Below are 20,343 nucleotides of genomic sequence, written 5' to 3' on the forward strand. Positions count from 1 at the left end.
CGATGATCCTTCCGCCTCAGCCTTCCCAGTAGCCGGAACTACAAGCGTGCGCTACCACGCCCGGCTGATTTTTTGATTCATTGTAGAGATGAGGTCTCGCTGCCCAGGCGGGTCTCGAACCCGCGGGCTCAGGCAATCCACTCACCTCAGCCTCCCAAAGGCGCGGGGTTACAGGCTGAGCCACCGAGCCCGGCTCCCTCTGGGTTCTTTACTTTATCTTCTCTGCCATAAATGATATTATAGCATTAGCCATACGAATTCTCCTTGGCAAGTTGTGGCACAGTGATGTGCAAGCCAGTTCTTTTTTTTGTCTTTAATTATTATAAATTTGTGGATTTGAGAGGAGAAGAATAGAAAGCAGAACCTTCCATTAGTTCAACAAATATTTATTGAATTCCTGGTATGTGATAGGCATCATATCTTGCTCTGGTGAGCAAAAAACAGACCTAGGCTCATCCTTCAGAAGCCAAGAGGAAGATCAGTACAACTGATATTATCTCAAAAATAAATATATCATTACAAACTCAAATAAGTATTATAAAAGACAGTTGTATGGTGGAATAAGAAGTAACAGAGGACCTGATGGCATCTAGAAGACCAGGAAAACTTTCACGGAGAGTGTGTGAAGTTAACTAACTAGAAGCTGGGGAAGACCAGCGTGTGCAACATGGCAAATGAAAGACTCGTGCGACATCTCAGGATCTAAAAGGATAGTGCCGGAGTGCAGAGGGTTACAGGGAGCTGTGCGACTGAAGGGTAGAGGCAGACAGGAACAGACCATGCAGCGGGTAAAAGCCTTGTTAAGGACTTGGGTTTTTAGTCTAAGAGAAACAGGATGCCATTGAAGGGTGCTAAGAAAGGAGGATGGTTGGATGAAGTTATGCTTATTTGTGTTTTATATGACAACTTTGGCTACAGTGTGATAGGGACTGGAAGAAGAGAAAAGTAAGTTATGGGAAACCAGTTAGGAGGCTAAGGAAGCAGAAGTACTCTTTGTAAACCATTACACTAAGTGCTAATAATCCTGAATGCTATGATCACAAGCTTTTCTCTTTTGCCTCTCCAACTTCTGTGAAGTTTAACAAGAACAATGGAAGACCTGTATTTTCCTCAAAAATAGGTTTGGGATTGGGTGCAGTGGCTCACACCTATAATCTCAGCACTTTGGGAGGCTGAGTAGGGAAGATCACTTAAGGCCAGGAGTTTGAGACCAGCCTGGGCAACATATTGAGACCCCATCTCTATGAAAACCAAACCAAACCAAACCAAACCAAACCAAACCAAAACAAAACAAAAAACCATAGCTGGGTGTGGTGGCTCATGCCTATAGTCTTAGCTACTCAAGAGGCTGAAGCAGGAGGAAATCTTCAGCTCAGGAGTTTGAGGCTGTAGCAATCTATAATCCGGCCACTGCACTCCAGCCTGGGTGACAGAGTGAGACCCTGTCTAAAAAATAAAATAAAATAAAAAGTTTGGAAAGTGCAGTAGTGGATTAAGATTTTTATACCTTGAAATGCTTAAATATTTTCTTAGCTGGACTTAATATGGGGATAGGGTATTAGTTAAGATAACTTCTCCCCTGCTATACTCAAAATGCCATGGATGCTTTCCAAAGGGTAGTTATTGGTGTGACTGTGATGATGTCATTTAACTTGCATAACCGAGGGCCCATGGAGTACGTAGAAATTACCAACTTGCATAAACTATTTGCTCATCGTTTTGGATCCTCAAAATAATTTCAGATCTCATTGTTTGAGATTATCAAAATAACTACATATCTATCTTTTGCCTTCGATGGCAAGAAAAGATAAGAGAGGAAAAATGGTGGATCCAGGATGAATGTCTTTTGAATAACTTGACTCATTTTCCCAGTGAATGACATGTTTTTCAGTACTATGACAGCAGAAAGTAATATAATAACTCCTTTCTGAGTTCTTACTTACCCAAGGGTGGTCAAATATTTAAGATGTGGTTTAAGTTTTTCAAGAACATTGTTCCACTTGATGACCTTGGTGTAACCCAGTAAACATGGATGGATGTACATTTCATATCCTAATTTTGTCTTGATATTTCAGCAACTATTTGAATTATCTGGCGATCTTTGCATGAATTTTCATTTGCATATGAATGTTTCCATCAGAAATGTAATCAAATGCAAATTCAATTGGATTTGCATTAATAGCCTTTTGGCTTAAAAGGGAAGAAAATTCTGATTTTTCTGGATAGGCAAACTAAGCTGCATCTAGATACACTACTGGTGTTTGGAGAGGCAATTCAATTGCTAGATCAAATTTGGCCATGCTAGATTTCTATGTCAAGTGTGATAAAGACAAAATACATCAAACCATGTGCTCTCTTTAAGGATCCATTTTTGATCATCTTTGTATCCTGAGTATTGAATATGTTGCCTAGAAATTAGTAGGCTCTCAAGAATCATTTATGGAGTGAATGTAAAACAAATTATGTCCTTAACATCAATCCTGGTGTAGAGGTCTTTTAGTAAAAGGAAGCATAAAACAAGATATCTACAGTTGATCTAGGGACTTAGACCTAATATCCAGGCAATTCTAGAACAATTATATGATAAATTGTGTAAGGGTAACCGTAAACACTTGCACAAGTTGGATAGGGCTCAGATGAGTATTCAAAAAGGGTTTCATGAAGAAGATGGTGTTCAGAATTTTTTTTCATGTGTTATAGATATGTTACTGGTTATATATCTTACATCCAGGATCACTTAAGTGGGTTAGAGTGAAACTTTCATGAACTAGGTATAACTAGAATGGAAATAATGTGACTTTTCACTGGGGATGCAATAGGTACGAGTAACATATGGTCTTTTTGCCCTGCATGACAACATTCTCCTTTGCCTGGGAACGGCTCTCCATCTCCCTATTTCTGAACCCTGTGGTACACAAGGAGCTGCTATGCTATCACATTATCCTGCTCCCCTGGCCACAGTTGATTATCTGTACCTCAAGTGAGTCAATCTTAGCCCTCTATTTTCCAGGCCAACTTGTTGAGTGGCAGGCAATAGATTTAATTAAATTCAATACATCTCTCCCGTATGATTTTAGGACTTTGCTTCAAAAAGAACACTAAAGTATTTTTTTTTTCTAAATGACTAGTTATAAGATGTAGAAAGAAGAAATTGCTATTCTCCATCTAGAGAAAGAAGATTTATAAAGAGAGAATAAAGCAGACACACAGAGAAATAGCAGACAAAACGGCACATCCTGACAGTACATTTCTAACTCCTCTTGTTCCTGAGACCAAGTTACATCTTGCAGTGGCTCTGCTAACCACCTTCCTTAGATTCTGTGAACCACAAAACTTCTTTTTCTAATGGAAGCTATGTTGTGCTTCAGTCTCTTAAAACCAAAATTACCCTAATTGTTATAGTATTAGAACAAATGATGGAATTAAATTTGGGTTACTCTCAAAATTGTTGGGAAAAATGAAGTTTTCATTGCATTTGAAAGTTTGTATTTTCGTTTTTACAAAGATTATGTAATACTGTCTGGTGGACACAGGAATGAGGTAGAAAATTTGCTAGAAGGTTATAGAATTCCCCACTGTATTTCTAGTGTAAAATCAACCTCATTTTCCTTCTTTCCATAATCCTCTTCACTCCCTGGTCTCCTTGGAAGAACTGCCAAAACACACTGACAAAGGATATTTGCATGGTATTTATGATCAAACCATAACAAAAATTCACAAGAAATCTCAAGTAATTTCTTCCCATACTTTCTCCAGAGATTTTGCATTTAGTCCTAGAATTTACCCTAATGTCTTGCAAATATCTCAACCTTCCCTAAGGTTAGATAAACTTTTCTCTATCCAAAAAAGAAAAAGAAATTCATTAATTAAAAATGTTTCCTGATGGCCATGTATATTTTACTAGTGTTAGGTTAAATTTTCAGGTTGCTTCAAGTCAGAAAAGCATCTATTTTCTTGGAAATATGTTGGCTAGTCTTACTAATGCTGTTTATTAATGATACCTTTATAAATACCTTTATATCTGTCTTAGATATATATTGATATAGATAGATATCATCATCATTATAGACTGATGTTAAAAATTGTCCAAAAAAACAAGCAATGTTAACAGAACTCAGAATAATGTCCCTTAATGTCAGCTTCCATCATCAAGTTGCTTTAGAATACTTTCTCAGAGATACTCAAATGTGGGTTTTGTTTAATGTTCATAGGTAGTTCAATTATAGCATAGCCCTAATACTTTTTCTTTCTCTTTTCTTTTTTTTTGTGACAAGCAAGTGTTCACTTAGAAAGACAGATACTTTTTTGTCACTGGTTTTACATCCTGTATATTTTAAATTTTCATTTAAAATTGAAGAAATATATTTGAATATTATGTTAAGTCATGTAAATAAACATCATCAAAATGAATAAATGATCTTTTTGGAAAACAAAATATCTTGGAAGCTATAGAAGAACCGCAGCAAGTATATATAAAAAAATTAAATAGAATCATTCATCCATCCCTTTGTTTAATAATTGTTTTTTGAGTGCCTACTAGTGCCTGAGAGTATTCTTAGAGAAAAGGACGTGAGGTTGATAATTTTTTTTCCATTTCTGTGACTGTCATATTTGGAGACATATACAATAATGGTTGTGACTCTGCAACATACAGACATGTAAATACATATATGTAATAATAGGAGAGCTCATACATGCATTATATACACAAATATGTATGTATTTGTATATATAATACATATATATACACACACACACTTCACTGTAATGTAGAAATTATGCATTTACCATATTTTCTGGTTTTTGCTCCCTTCACTATGTAAAGGACAAAGGGACTTGAAGAAGCAATCACAAATCCAAATAACTGTGTTTATTAACTTTTGGAAAAACTTTGTCTCTTTATTAACATCTTAGATGATAGGAAAACTTATAAAATTATTTTGTATCGAACCTTTTAGTAGAAAGAAGTACGTGTTCAACATTTGTCGAGATATACAAATTTTCATAGCTACTTTGTTTAAAGTTGACTAATTAATGAACATAAGCATTTCATCATTAAAAATGCATGTGTACATTTTTGCAGAAGCCTTCCAAAATACATATTGGCACTAGATATCTAAAATCAACCATGAGGGCAAAGTAGGATCTTTGTCTCATTATACAGCTGCACGGGCAGTCTCAAAGAACCTCCGACTGGTACAGAGGCATATATAAAGCCAGGGAAGGGTCGTCAGGAGCAACAGAGAAGTTTCCTTCTCTTCCTGAAATCAGTAGAGTGTCTTGGCTGGTCTCTCCTCGCCTGCTCTGACATGGCTTTCTCTAGGGAGCAAATGTTCAGATGTCAGTGAGCATGTATAGAAAGAAGCTTCAGGTGAGAGAGGTGAAGAGTGAACAGGGAATGGGAATCTGTAATAATCTGCAGGATCAAATATCTCCCTAAACAGCAGGAGATTTTATATCGGGGGTTGCAAAAATCAAGATTTAGAGACTACTAACCCTTAGACAATTTTGATTGTTTTTTGTTGGTGCAGAATGTTAGAGTCCATGACTTTTTTTTTTCAATTCCCAAGCTAGACAGTATACACTTATCTTTCACATGACCGTTAGTCTAAAAATCTGGTATATTACCAAAAAAGACTCTTAGATTATTTTATTACATTTTAGTGTAGTTTACAAAGTAAGGTGATTTTGCTAAACAATTCTGTGCTCTTTTCTCATGCTTTGGGTAGAGACACACAAAACCTAAGAATGTTCTGGGACAATCAGTGGTTTTAAAAATGTGATTCCCCAGACCAGTGGCACCAGTTTTACCTGGGAACTTACTCAAAATGCAAATTCTTGGGGCCCAAAAAGAATTACACAGAATCAGTGATCTGGGGTTTATCAAGTTCTTCAGGAAATTCTGACCCATGCCCAGTTTAAGGACTACTATTCTAGAAATTCAGTCCTCTGCTTCACATAGTCAAATAAGACATTCAGTAACATGGTTCTAGAAAATAGCAAAGAATTAGTGGCACATCAGGTAACTTTCCTGGTCATCTCAGTCTAAGTTCACGCCGTCCTTCTTCACTTACTGAATAGCAGCTGTATGTCTCAATCATTGAATTGATCACATCACATCACAACCTTTCGCTTACATATTTGTGAGCTGATAGAGGCATGAACCATGTGTTATTCAGCCTAGTATAGTTATTCAGCCTAGTATAGTCCTAGTATAGCTTGGACTATATTATTCAATAATTGAGTGATTAGACCAGATTCGTGGTCTTTGGACTTCTCACTTTGGCTCAGTTATTTTATGTTTTTGATTCTCAATTTCTTCATCTGTAAAATGAACTAGTCAGTGCTTTCCGAGGTGTTCTTGAAGTTCCAGAATTTCATGATTTCAGTTAATTAATTACCTTAACCAATTTGCTTTTTGTTCACTGGCTAGGCCTAGAGAATTTCATCTGTATTCTTTTCAATTAAAACTCAACACAACACACTTACTGATGGGGGAACCACATCGCAGATTAAGAAAACATTTTGAGGGTGCCTGGAAACCCCAGACAACATCAGAAGGAAAACAGTGCTTATTAGATATTTGTTGAATGAATGAAGGAGGCACTCAAGGAGCTTTGAATATCAGTCATTTCTTGTGGGAACTCTCGCTGTGAAGTGGAGATAGCTATTCCTAATCGCAAGCAAAGCTAATAAAACCACAGCATTCATTAGCCAGCAAGTGAACAGGCTCTTCTTGGTGCACACTGATTAGACTCTGAAAATGACCCTCCAGTCTAACCTGCCAAGTGCTACTTCTGTTTTTCTCTCTTCAGAGCCCATCTTTCTCTACTTTATTTTTAAAATCTCAATGTATGAAATTATTGAAGAAATTTTAAAATGATGATTTCATGACAGATATCTGACTGGCTGACAGAATTCTTCCAACCTATAAAAACGTGACAGATACAATCAAGAAAAAAATGACATGCTTTCTAATAGTATGACTCCCTTCTTGTTAAGTATTTAGGTACTAATTGAATTATCTGATAAAACTGATCTTGTGCCATTGATTAGCACTACATATCCACTGAACTCTTGCAGAGAAATGCATTTTGGTTAAACTTGTGTGGTTTCTGTAACCCATGTAAGAAAGCTAGCTAATTTAACAACTTTAATTTAAACTCCAAGTAAGAGGGATAAGAGGAATTGAACGTTTTTAAACCAAGAGGATAATAAAGGTAGACAAACTTTCTTACTCTTTTCCCCACTTTCTTCTTTGCTAACAACATGATGCATGGAATTGAGGCTTAAAGAAGCCTAATCTTGCTCAAGCAAGATTTTCAGTTGAGGTCTAGATCCTGACTTGGGATTCAATCACTCTGGAGATATCCCAGGAAGGAGTCTGACAACCTGAACTGAACTGGTATTTGGTATTTCAGGCTGCGAATCTCTGATCCTACCTCTTCCCATTCTGGCTTAAACTCTGCTATGGTTTTAGTGTATTCTGAGAGATATAACCAGGACAGGCTATATGATTTATAGGCCCCAGTGTAAAATGAAAATGTGGGGACTGTCATTAAAAAGTTGTTACAAATGTCAAGAGAGCAACAACAGAACCAACCAAGCGCAAGACCCTCCTACCAAGGACATCATGAGGCAGATGCCCCAAGAGCCTCCCATTCCCACACCAGTTCCTGTGTGGTCCAGTTTTTTGTTTTCTTTGTTCATGCTTCCAGTAAAATTTCATTAGAAGAAAGGGTTGGGTGGGATGGAGTTCAAAATTTTTAGTCTAACTTTCTCAATTAACAGATGATACAACTAAAGTACAGTGAGGTTAGCGATTCATATAAAGTTACACGACTAATTTCTGGAAGAGCTGTACATAGGATTTATGTATCCTGACTCTTAACCTGTTGCTCTTTCTACTATGTCATAATGATTCAACATGAGAGCGAGAACAAGAGTGAGGACTCCATCTTTTCAGCTTTTCTTTTTAACTTTTTTTTTTTTTTTTTGAGTTGGAGTCTTACTCTGTCGCCCAGACTGGAGTGCAGTGGCCGCTCCCAGCCACCGCAGCCTCGACCTGTTGGGCTCCGGCGATCCTTCCTCCTCAGCCTTCCAGGTAGCCGGAATTACAGGCACGTGCTACCACTCCCGGCTGATTTTTTGATTTATTGTAGAGATGAGGTCTCACTGCCCAGGCGGGTCTCGAACCCACAGGCTCAGGCAATCCACTCACCTCAGCCTCCCAAAGGCGTGGGATTATAGGCTGAGCCACCGAGCCCGGCTTTTGTTTTAACTTTTTGTTATTATTTTGTTTTAAAGATGTGGGGCACAATTCGAGATTAGGTACATGAGTGGCCAATGTACAGATGAAGTTTAGGCCTCCCATTAGTTCTCACTTTGCCTGGTTCAGCATCAGGTAGCCTTATTGATGCTATGTGTCCCCTTTTGATCCCCTGGCAGTGTCCCTCTACTGCCAATCCCTTTCTTGTTGCCCACCGAAAATGGACTGTATAAAAAAATGTGGTACATATATATATGATGGAATATTACACAGCCATAAAGAAGGACAAAATTATGGACTTTGCGGCAACTTGGATGGATTTAGAGTCTATCATAGTCAGTGATCTATGATAGAAACAAAGAACTGAGTACCACATGTTCTCACCCACAAGTGGATCCTGAACATTTATCTTTAGTTTTTCATCATCCTTGATTTGGTACCATTTGAACAAGCCTTACATGCTAAAAAGATCACAATGACATTAAAAGTTATTCTTTACTGCAACATTATTACACCATAAAATTGGTATGAGGAATGCCAATTGGAAGGCCCACTTCAGTGTGTGTGCACATGTGTGTATGTGTGTGTATATAATTTTAAATATTTTCTCTATTATTTTTATGTCCCCATTCGTCTATATTCTAGGCACTTGTTTCATTTTTTAATTTTATACTAGGTGATCCAGACCTGGGTCTCCTGGGACAAAGATAACACATTATATATGTTCTTCAGATTCCCTACTCAAGATGCTTATTTAAAATTTCCACTTAATATTTAAGGATTATGTTTTCCTAATTTGAATAGTTCCTATTTCTAATCAAGTTTCTAGAGGCACTCAGTAAAGAATGACTTTCCAAAGCACCTTGCAATGGTGAATTTTTATTAGCTATTATTTTATTAGATATTTCATGGTTATAGTAAATAAGAAACTTCTTAAGCTTAACTTAGGACTAAACACCACAAAGTAACTTTATTCACGAATCATTTTGCTTTCCCATTTCACATATTAGTTTCCCATCCCCCCCAAGGCTTCATGAGATCCTCCTCCTACATGCGTCCACCTCTCGGGACTAAATGAAACTGTGTTATCATTGATCATATCCCATTCCTCAGGGACTTTCCCACAGAGCCATTCCTGCTTTCATCTGTCTTGACACCAGAACAAAGAGGATTGGTCAACATACTCCTTAATGTGCACTATGTTTCAAATCAATGTTCATGTTTTGCCAATTCACTCACCATTTATTTGTTTACTTATTCATTAATTCAACAAACAACCTGGTAATCAGTCATCAACACTGTACAACCACTGCACTACTGACAGGGGATATGGAGAAGAAAGAGCATAACCTCTACCCTCAGAGAGCCTCCTCTCTGGAAGGGTAATTTTTTGAAGTCTAAAGTTATCCATTTTCATCATCATGTTTTAGGACACAGCTCAAATAAAATGTCATGTGTCTCCTGATTATATTTCCCCCAGGATACTATTGCTATCGTTCTGGGAAACTTCATCACTTAAACAGTAGGTCTTGCAGAATCCTGCTTCATAGTGCTTGGACTTTCTCTAGTTCAACAATGTGGATGGCCGCACCTTGGTACTGGGCTAAACCTGGGACAATTCTGTCTCTCAGAACAAGAAACCGGATATTTCACTCTCTGATCTCCACCTTCTCCCCTTCTCCGTCATTCAGTTCCTCGTTCCCTTGAAATAGGTACTTCATTGTGATAATTAGGCCCTTACAAGTTCCCCAAACCCTTATACCCATTTTGACTTTAGTTGCTTCAGGTCACCTTGGAGCTTGAAATCTCTTCTACCCCTGCTGTTTATTCTCATATCATTCTTGCTTTGTTGAATTAAGACCCAGACCAATCAAACATATCTAAAGAAACTTAAATAATCATATAGTCTAGTTTCAGACTACGTTTCCAAAATAGGATATTCCTCCCTAGTGATAACTGAATCTTCATTCATTGCCCACACCAATTACACTAAATTTCTACTTTTCAAGATTCCAATTCCTATTCCTATTCCCTTACTGCTGGCTGGTGATCTCTTTTTCTTCCCTACTTCAAAGAGTGCAACCTGTATAGTGTGAATTCCCTGGACCATCTTAAATAGGCCACGTTTTCTCTACCATCATTCTCTCCTCTTCTTCTGATTTTACTGTTAAAAAAAGACATATTCTTGGCCACTGCCACTGATATGGCTACCATCTAATGCTGTTCTCTCACAACTTTTCTGATAGCCTACTCCATCTTTCACCCAGTCTCTTTTTATATTTCAGTCTTTTCACTTCCTTTCTTTTGCAGAGGCATACTCAGCAAGTCTTTAGGCTGAAGAAAACCTTCCCTGAAATTTGCAGTCTCCTTAAGGTACCTCTCTATTGTCCTGTCTCCAATATTTGTCCTTATACTGTTAGAAATCCCCTGCAATATTGAGCACTTTGCATTTGAACCTACATAGCTTGCTATATTTCAAATAAAATATTTTAATCCATACATTATTATAATCAATAATAACAATGAGAATGGCTAGCAACAATTGAGCATTATGTCCTTACATTGTACTCAACATTTTACACACATTTCTTCGTCATCTACCATTATTTATCACAAAGTTGAATGTAAGTCCTTAATGATAGTGTTTAATATTTTCTCACTGTATCTTTCATGATGCCTAAGGAATGCCTTGCACCTAGTAGGGTCTCAATAAATGACCATTGATTTGAATTGCTAATAAGGCTCTAATAATTTTTTTTTGTAAATTTTGTCTTCCTGTCGTGATTTTTTGTTTGGTCTATCAATACCATACGATTTTATGTTCCTTAAAGACAGAAACTAAATCTTCTATTTCCTATTGAAGTTTCCTTCCCAAGTCTCAGTTCAAATTTTGCACACAGTGAACACTCTGATAATGAATGAATACATGTATCTTAGTGTTTGTTAGCAAGGAACAAATGTTTTGTTTATTGATTGGTATCCAGAATAACAATGTTTTAGATTCCACATATGAGTGAGATCATGGTGTATGTGTCTTTCTGTACCTGGCTTATCTCACTTAGCACAATGTCTTCTAGGTTCATCCATGTTGCTGCAAATGACAAGATTTCATTCTTTTTTTATGGCTGAATAGTATTTCGCTGGGCACATATACCATATTTTCTTTATTCATTCATCCACTGATGAACATTTAGGCCAATTTCAGAGGCTAAAGAGTGTAGAGGAAGATGAGGATGACAAGAGATCAGCCAATGGGTAGCAAACTACAGTTTAATATGAGAAATCAGTTCTGGTGGTCAATTGTATAGTAGGATGACTAGAATTAACAAAAATAATATATTGTATATTTCAAAGTAGATGGAAGAGTGGTTTTTAAATGTCCTTATCACAAAGAGATGAAAATTGTTTAAGGTGATGGATATGCTAATTACCCTAATTTGATCATTACACAACTAATACATTTATTGAAATATTACACTGTAACCCATAACTATGTAGACTTCTTATGTGTCAATCATATATTTAAAAAGATAGGATTCCTGATGTTGGTCAGTTATCAAATAAAGCAAAAATCTTTGACAGCTTTCATCATATATTATTTTTTTAAGTCATTAGAGTCTCAGTCTGTCCTAGGCTAGTGTGCAGTGGCACAATCATGGCTCACTGCAACCTCAACCATCTGGGCTCCGGTAATCCTTCTGCCTCAACCTCCCAAAGTGCTGGGATTATAGACATAAGACACGACACCTGGCATAGCTTTCATCCTCATTATATACAAATATTACCAATACTACTAACTACTACAATTAAAGAAGAGATGCTAAACAAAAATGAAATGAGGTAAAAACCTAAACTACTTCTTTTTAACCTTCATATTTTAACTTCAAATGTCAGAGTAGTGAAATGAATTTGTCCTAAACTTGTCAGTGTAGTTCTCCAGGATGTCAAAGGAACTTAATTGGCAAAGGCTCTCAAAATTGACTGGTTAGTCCTTTCATTGTAAATTTAAATATTGTATTTTTGTTTTCTGAGAAGGTAATGAGGAACTAGTGTGAAAGGAGGAAACAGTTTACAATGTATTCATTCCTTAATGAATAAAAATACTTTAAAGCTTACTTGTAGATGTAAACAAACTGGTAACAAAACAAAACAGAGTGAACATCTATTCTATGTTAGACACTGTATGTTAGGTTTCAAAAATGACATATCACTTAATCCCTACAATAGATCTGTATGCAAGGAGTCATTATTTCCACTTTACTGATGTAGAAATGAAGGCTTATCAATTACATACTCAAGTTCATGTAACTAGTAATTGGTTGAGGCAAAATTCAAATGTAGGTTTTCTATCTCGAATCTGGAGCACTTCAAAACCATTGCCTCTCATATGTAAAACAATGTATATGTTATTCTTAGAATACTGGAGGCAAGTTTCATGACTATGGTTCCACAGTTCATTTTTGTGTAAGTTGAAGGATGGAGGTCAAAACTGGCCTTGCCCAGTTTCTGGATGTAAGGTGATTTTTTTCCCCCTTAGCAAATGAAGCACAGACGCAGGTGGTTATTAATAGCCCTTTATAACTAGAGTACTAGATTGTCTGAGTAAATATAACTTTCACACATTCAAAGAGGAAAACATCAGGGCCCTATTTGGGTCTTGATATGCACGTGGAACTGAATTAATGCTAATGATCACCATGCGCCTAAGATAGATCCTTGTTACTATCAGCGCGTAGGGAAGCTTGTGTTTATCACATGCCTAAGTTTTTTCATTTCTCTAGTTTTCTTAGAAAACAGTTTTTTTAGATACTCTGAAAAATTTTACCTAACAATTTCATCCTGAATTTAAATCCTATTACTATCTGGAAGTTGTAGGGTTTTTTGTCAAAAGTTGTTCTTTATCTTAGATGGTAAAGCATTACAATTTTCTTTCTGTTTTAAAAATATTAAAACCAGTAAAACTATGAAACGTAGAGAGTTATTAGTATAAATCTGAGTTTGCAGTGCTTCATGTCATTATAAACCAATTTGTCACTCTGTTGATCTAACTTTGCTAGTAAAAAGTAGTGGAACTTAAGGCTGTTTTTCTTTGCCTTCAACAAGTGGATTTCAGGGACAAAAATCCTGGTTTCACTCTTTGAAGATACTGACCAATATTCTCTATAGGCAATGTTTTCCCCTGCTGTGCTTCCTTTATCAGAGTCCATTCTTCTCTATCAAATAGTCATTCATTCATTCATTTTCTAATCATAAGGTCTACCATGTGTGTTCACTGCTGTACTGGACACTTTGAGGCAAAACGGAATTGTCCTCTTCTTAGCACAAACATTTTTTAGCCACTTACTTATGTCTATATATATATTATTTAATTGCCCCAATAATCCTATAAAACGCATAACATTTTCATCTGGAGAAATCTCTTGTCCTTATGAAATTAACTAGATGAAATCGTAACTAGGTTTAAACAATATAAAACGGAAGAATAAAAAAATGCTCAAGTTAGTGATGTGCACCTTAGGGCTGTGGTATTTCAGAAAAGGAAGAGATTGATGTGGTTTGGGGTGTTCCAGGATGACCACATTAAGGAAATGGCATGTGAGCTGGTCCTGAAGAACAGAAAGGTGGGGAGAGTTTGGATGACTGGAGACAAGGGGCTGAGAGATTAAGGGCTGAAGGGGTAGCATGGGCCAAATTCAGAGGTTGGTTTAAGGTGATTCTTTTTGATATCACCAAGGGGTTTCTTCTGATAAGAATAAAGCAGCGTGGCATGAAATGGGTGGTACTTAATACTGGACTGAAGAATGTGGGTTTTGTCCTACAGGCACTAAAGGGCAATTAAGGATTCCAAGAAGGAAATTTGGACATTGAGAAAAAGGTTCTAGGAAGGATGTGGGCTGAGTGAATAGAGGAGGACACGAAGACCAGAGACCAGCTCAGTGCAACTCAGTTCTTCTGGTTTGGGAGACTGCAATAATGGGAGACAAAAATGTCTGGCTGTTTATTTCAACCCAGGGATAAAAAAATATGTCAACCTAAAAATATGAACGGGAAATCTAAATGCTGCTTTGTCTCTCTTTCACACCCTCATTTCTTCAAAAAACAAAAAAACTTTCTGACTTTTACCATTCCAGCATCTGTGACAATCAAGTGGCTCAAATCCCACAGGTTCATTGGAGGGAGATAGATGTCATTTTAGCGTGGATGGCTAGAGAAGATCAGCCAGTAGCTGGATCTTAAGTTGAAGTTGGAAGGAGAGAAAAAGATGGTTCATAATTTGTAATTTCAACCAGAGAGGATGTATTATTTCAATTCCACATATACTGGAAGGCCAGGGATAAGAAGTGGTAAACTTATGGCTAGGAAAAGATATGTATTTATTCTCTAAAAGAGCAGGGTTATAAGTGGAGGATCACTAGTAAATTCCTAGTTACTAAGTCTAGTGTATTTGCTCAGCATTCTTTCAAGTGTAGTTATTTGAAGCTTTTAATTGGGTTGACCATTCTCACCTTTATGAAACTCTTTGTTTCTGAATGTTTAAATTTTTTCTCTCTTCTTAACAATCTTTTTTCTTTCAGTGAATTTGAATTTTCTCCCTACCCACCAGGAGCCCTGGCATCGGCTTTCTCTTGCTTCGTTCAATAAATACACTCTTAACTGTAAATATCATAGTTCTATGATGTCAAATATTATCTGAATATATTACATGACTCTCAAATCCCTATCTCTAGCCCTGACTTCTTGGGTTTCAATTTCTTGTTTCCAACAGACATTTCCATATTCATATATATGAGTTATATACACACACACACACACACACACACACACACACACACAATATACATATAGTTAGTGTATATGTGTGTATGTGTGTATACATATATACACATATATTATATACATCAATTTTATATGAAAATACTTATTTCTCAAGTGTGGTTCAAGATTGTCTCAAAACTGGATCCTTCTGTAGATCTAGAAATAGCAAGTATTGCTATATTCTAAACACGCAGAGTCACAATTTTGAAACCATTTCCCTCCATCATCAATTAATTGTTAAGAAGTCACGTTGCTAATTTAACAACTGTCTCCATCCTAGGACAAGATTTTTATCACTTTTCAATTGGACAACTACCATGACTTCCGGTTGAAGTCTCAGAGTCTGATTTTCCCCTCTGAAAATCATGGTAGTGTAATATGACCCTAGTTCTTTTGTCTAATGCTGACTTCAACTTAAATGTCCAGTTTCATTCCCCATAAGTTGCCTCCTAGGACCCTCCAATCCAGCCAGTCCTTTTACTCAATATTCTCTAAAAAAAAATAAAGACCACATTTTCCCTCTTTGGCGCCCTTCCTAGCTTCTCTATGACTATTGAAAATGTACTTAGTTCGAATTCCACCTTCTTCATGAAACCTTATGTAAATACCCATTCCATAGGATCTCTCCTACTTCTGTAATTCAAATAATTATGTTTCCTACAATTTGTTGCAAATTTCTCACATATTTTCACTCATTGTTCATTATTATTTTTTCATTTGTCTTAGTCTCATCTTTCAAATTAAATAATAACCATTTCTTAGTCTTCCTGGTCCATCTTCCACCACATGCATCCAAGAGTGAATATACAGAACACTCTCAGTGAATACTTATTGATTTATTTATTGACTGATTACATATAAACTATAAGGAAGAGTAAGTATTATGAGAAAAGGGGATCTTAAAGCCTGGTGGAAGGACATTCAAAATTGATTTTTAAACCTTCTAAATAGAAACCATTTTTATTAACTTCACTTTAGACTTTAGGTATATACAACATTTAGTAAAATGTTACTTTGTGAGATACATTTTTTGGGTGACACTTTAAATGCTTATAAAGATAATAAAAATAAACTTTTATTTATACTCAAAGCTGAAATTTGACATTTATTTTTTAAAAAGGAACACGAAGCTATTTTTTATCCCATGAATTAGGCCATTATAGAAAGTACTACTATATAGTATTTCTCTGTTATTTTGTTTTTTTATATGAAGTTATTTTGTCTTGTTTCTATTTTTTGGATGGTGATAGTACTCCTACAACCTAGAATAGTAAAACTAGAAGTTTTCTTAGCAAGAGACTAGTTTAGTACATTCATTTTATAGTTGCAGAAGCTGACTTGCTTAAGGTTGTGATCTAGTTATCACCAGAGCTATGTATAAAAAATTAAGACTATTGGTGCCTAATTCTAGATTTATTCTATAACCACATATTGTGCAGTTTTATTTTTATACTTTAAAATGACATTATTTGAATGAATTTTAAAATGGCAATAGTTTTTCATGATTTATCTTATTTTACATCCAAGATAGTGAGTTGTGCCTTTAAGTTATTAATAAAAGCATTCTAAACAGACACACAGAATGAACGGTTTATTACGATGTGTATCAACATAAAGGAAATATGAGCATCATCTTAATTACCTACATTTATGAAACTTCATAAAACCAAGTTTTTTTCATTGATGAGTGGGAACAGCTATATCATTTTTTTGGTTTTGTTTTGAAAGATACATTTATACTGGCCACTATGCTAATATTTGTAATGACAATGTGAAGTCTTGTTTGAAACACCAAAAATAGTTAGTCTCATCTATGAAAAGAGAAATAAAAATGGTGAATCAATGTAAATTTATGCTGGTGACATGAGAATATGGGAGAAGATGCCATTCAGCTTTTGGGGGGAAAATTAAAATATCACAATTGTCTTGAACCTCTTTAATGGCAGTAGCAGAATAAAATAACACACTACTTGCTACCTTCCCACTGTAATCTTTAGCTTTTCAACCTTCCATACGACCCTGCAATTCCCCTACTGAGAATATACCCGGAAGAACACAAATCACTCTATAAATAAGATACCTGCACACATATGTTTATTGCAGCATTGTTCACAGTAGCAAGAACATGGAACCAACCATGCTGCCCACCAAACGAGGACTGGTTAAAAAAAAATGTGGTACATATACACAATGAAATATTACGCAGCCATAAAGAAGAACAAAATCATGAACTTCACAGCAACCTGGATGGACTTAGAGTCTATGATACTGAATGATCTTCCCCAGGAACAAAGAACTGAGTGTCACATGTTCTCATTCATAAGTGGACCTTAAACAGTTATCATAATACTATAAGAAAAGGATTGGCAGTAGTGGGAAACTGCCGGGAGGGGGGGTGGAGAAGCGAGATTGGCAGTAGTGAGAGTCTGCCTGAGATAGTTACAAGGGTACCTGCATAATGAACATTTGTATATCTAGCCCTGAATTGTACCCCATATTTTTAAAATAAAAAAATTAAAAATTTAAAAAAATTAACTTTATTAAAAGAACCGAAATTGTCAATTCTTCTCTAAAACTTCTGCCTGAAAAACATTACTTAGAGGGGCTAAAAGATGCAGAGAATTAAAAGAGGAGAAAGAATTAAAAGGAACTTAGATGACAACATTTTGCAAGGAATGTTTGCGGAAATTTGTCTTTCTGAAACAACAGTTACAGTCTAAATTACAGTACATCATTTGAATTCTCAATAAATGACATCAAGTGGTGGTTAGTTAGAGGCATATCATATTCTAATTTTAAAATTATTTTTTCAGTTTTTAAAATAAAAGTTATTACTGGAAATTCAGTCAACTCATGCTCTGAAAGAATCTATTTTTATAGTTTGATATTCTTGAGCATCACAGGCAAATTAAGGGTATCAGAATAAAAGATTTGTTTAATAAAATACCAAAATGTAGAGAATTCTCACTTGAAACCAAACCAGAGACTTGTAAAGTCTGACTTATTTGTTAAGTCATGGAGACACAAATGAATGGGTCAGTGTTTCTTTCCTTGACTCACTAAATCCCATGACATAGGACAAACATGATCTAAGTGTGGTAAACGTAACTCACCTGTACCATTGTTAACTGTGGTCTGGATCGTGGCTTCTGGCCCCATAGTGTCATAGTCTTCCTTTATTTCTTCTGTGGGGGAAAATTATCTTTAGCATTTGAGAATTGTAGAAAGGCTTACTATACTAAGCATGCCAAGCACAGGAACAAGGAAGATTCTTTTAAAGGAAACAGAGAAAAGGCTTGTTGTAAACCTCTAAACAATAGCTTTGTTCAGGCAATTGAATGAATCCAATAGTGCTAGCTGCACAAGAACTTATTTACTTTAAGCATTACTGCAAGCTGTGAAAAACAGAGGTGCTTATTTGGAATAAACGAAGGGCTTTTCTTCTGGTGGCAGTTCTAGTGACAAACGGGGGAAAGATATTATTTTTTCAATAAGCGTCAAAAGCAACTAAGTATTTGTCCTTATGAAGAGGCAGGCTAGCTACTATGCCTCTGGTAACTCTGGACACTTAGTGGCAAGTTAGAATTTCTCATTTTATTTTCATGCTTTTCTTTTCTCTTGGGGTAGCTATAATGGTGCAGATCTATGCAAGCATACTTTTTAAAAAACCTAATTCTAAATATCACAACTTGAAATGCCCCGTTTATACAACAAACATCCCAGAGGTATTAAAAATATCTGTTTCACTGTTTTATATAAACTTCTAAAACACACATTCCTTCTTCTTTTCCCACCACTGCGTATGTATCTTCCTCCCTTATCATTTATGCCTCAGTAGGTAATCCTAGTCATTTTCTGAAGAAATATATATAATATGACAATAGCTCAATGTTCTGATGAAGATGAAAATAAGTAATGTTGAAGTTGAACATCCATGAATGATTGAAGGCCATTAAAAAAAATGTAATATTGTAAAATAAGAGAACTTGGAAAACAGGGAAACTCTCAAATTTTCTGCCTACCAGACTGCAGAAGATGGAGGGCAGAGCAGGACAGCTGATAGTTAAAAACCTTTCAAGTAAATTAAATATGAACTTTTAAAAACTGTATTTTTTACAGTGATAATACTAATGAGAATTAAACATGATCCAAGATGAATATCTCCCTTTGAAAATCATTTTGCTTAAAACAAGAGAAACTTTATAAATAAGACTATGAATTTCTGAATTTGTCCTGCTCATTTGTTGCCTATCACATTCTAATCTACTTTCATAGAACAGGTAATAGCGGATGTCACAGCAAAATTAAAATGTATTTTACAAGAAGTGTCCTGCTGCGAACCTGCTTATGGTATCAGAGCTGAAAGATCATGGTCCTCTTAAGGTAAAATACAAAGATATACATAAATGCTAATTTAATGCCACTGCTCATAATAGCCAGATAATTTGAATGGTGTTTGTTTAAGCTGCACAACCACTTTTAAATTCATTCCTGACCAGGACTTCCTCTCTATCTAAGGAACATTTTCACAGGGACATTTTGTGTAAAACCTTTAGAAGCTCAATATATAGGAATATTGTACTGTCAATTGTAATAATTGATTGTTTGAAAGGCTCCCTTATCTAGTATTTTTATCAGTCTCTGCAAGAAATTAAATTAAGGTATTTCTGAGAAGTTCAGTACTAGATATAAATATAGCTTTTGTGTCTTTCTTCCTCGCTCATCTCATGTGATTTCTGGTAGCCAAGAGTCACAAGAATCATAAGTTTTCCATCTGAGAGCACATCAAGTCACTGAGGGGAAAACAGTTAACAGCATTTTTTTTTTTTTTTGCATAATAGTGGTAATGTTCAAGATTTCTGCTGCACTTCCTTCCTCATTGTCATTTTCTTATGAAAAAAATAAAGAGAAGTTACAGGAGTGGGTTGCTTCCCAAATTAATAAATGCTGGGTATACAAACGTGTAGTTGACATTTGGTGTGTATTGCATTTCACAGTACTATTTAGCTATAATACTCTTTTGCCAGATTGTGCCATCAAAGACCTTGGATGAGATGGTGTCACTTTTATCTAGAATATACTTTGCTTTGTCTCACTGAACATCAACCTTTTTCTTTTTTGAATATCAAGCTCAATTTACTAAAAGGAAACATTAAGCCTTTTCAGGTATGTATTTGAAATATTATGTAAATGCCTGTTGGATTAAGTTTCAAGTGAATCTGTATTCAGAAGGACATAATGATACACCATTTATGAAT

At 35.8% G+C, this 20,343-nt stretch overlaps 1 protein-coding gene across 3 annotated transcripts in view; it reads right to left on the minus strand.

The window, feature by feature from the left end:
* Positions 1-20,343, minus strand: part of ZEB2 (zinc finger E-box binding homeobox 2) — a 127,176-nt gene that overhangs the window by 17,873 nt on the left and 88,960 nt on the right. For all 3 annotated transcript variants that reach the window (XM_008058698.2, XM_008058697.2, XM_021712675.1), the window contains exon 3: positions 18,199-18,270. In XM_008058698.2, the coding sequence (XP_008056889.1) occupies positions 18,199-18,244 (46 nt within the window). In that variant the 5' untranslated portion in view covers positions 18,245-18,270. The remainder of the gene's footprint in view (positions 1-18,198; positions 18,271-20,343) is intronic.

The sequence above is a fragment of the Carlito syrichta genome, unplaced genomic scaffold (genome assembly GCF_000164805.1).
Source record: "Carlito syrichta isolate Samal-C Ts95f unplaced genomic scaffold, Tarsius_syrichta-2.0.1 Scaffold303600, whole genome shotgun sequence".
Lineage (NCBI taxonomy): Eukaryota > Metazoa > Chordata > Mammalia > Primates > Tarsiidae > Carlito > Carlito syrichta.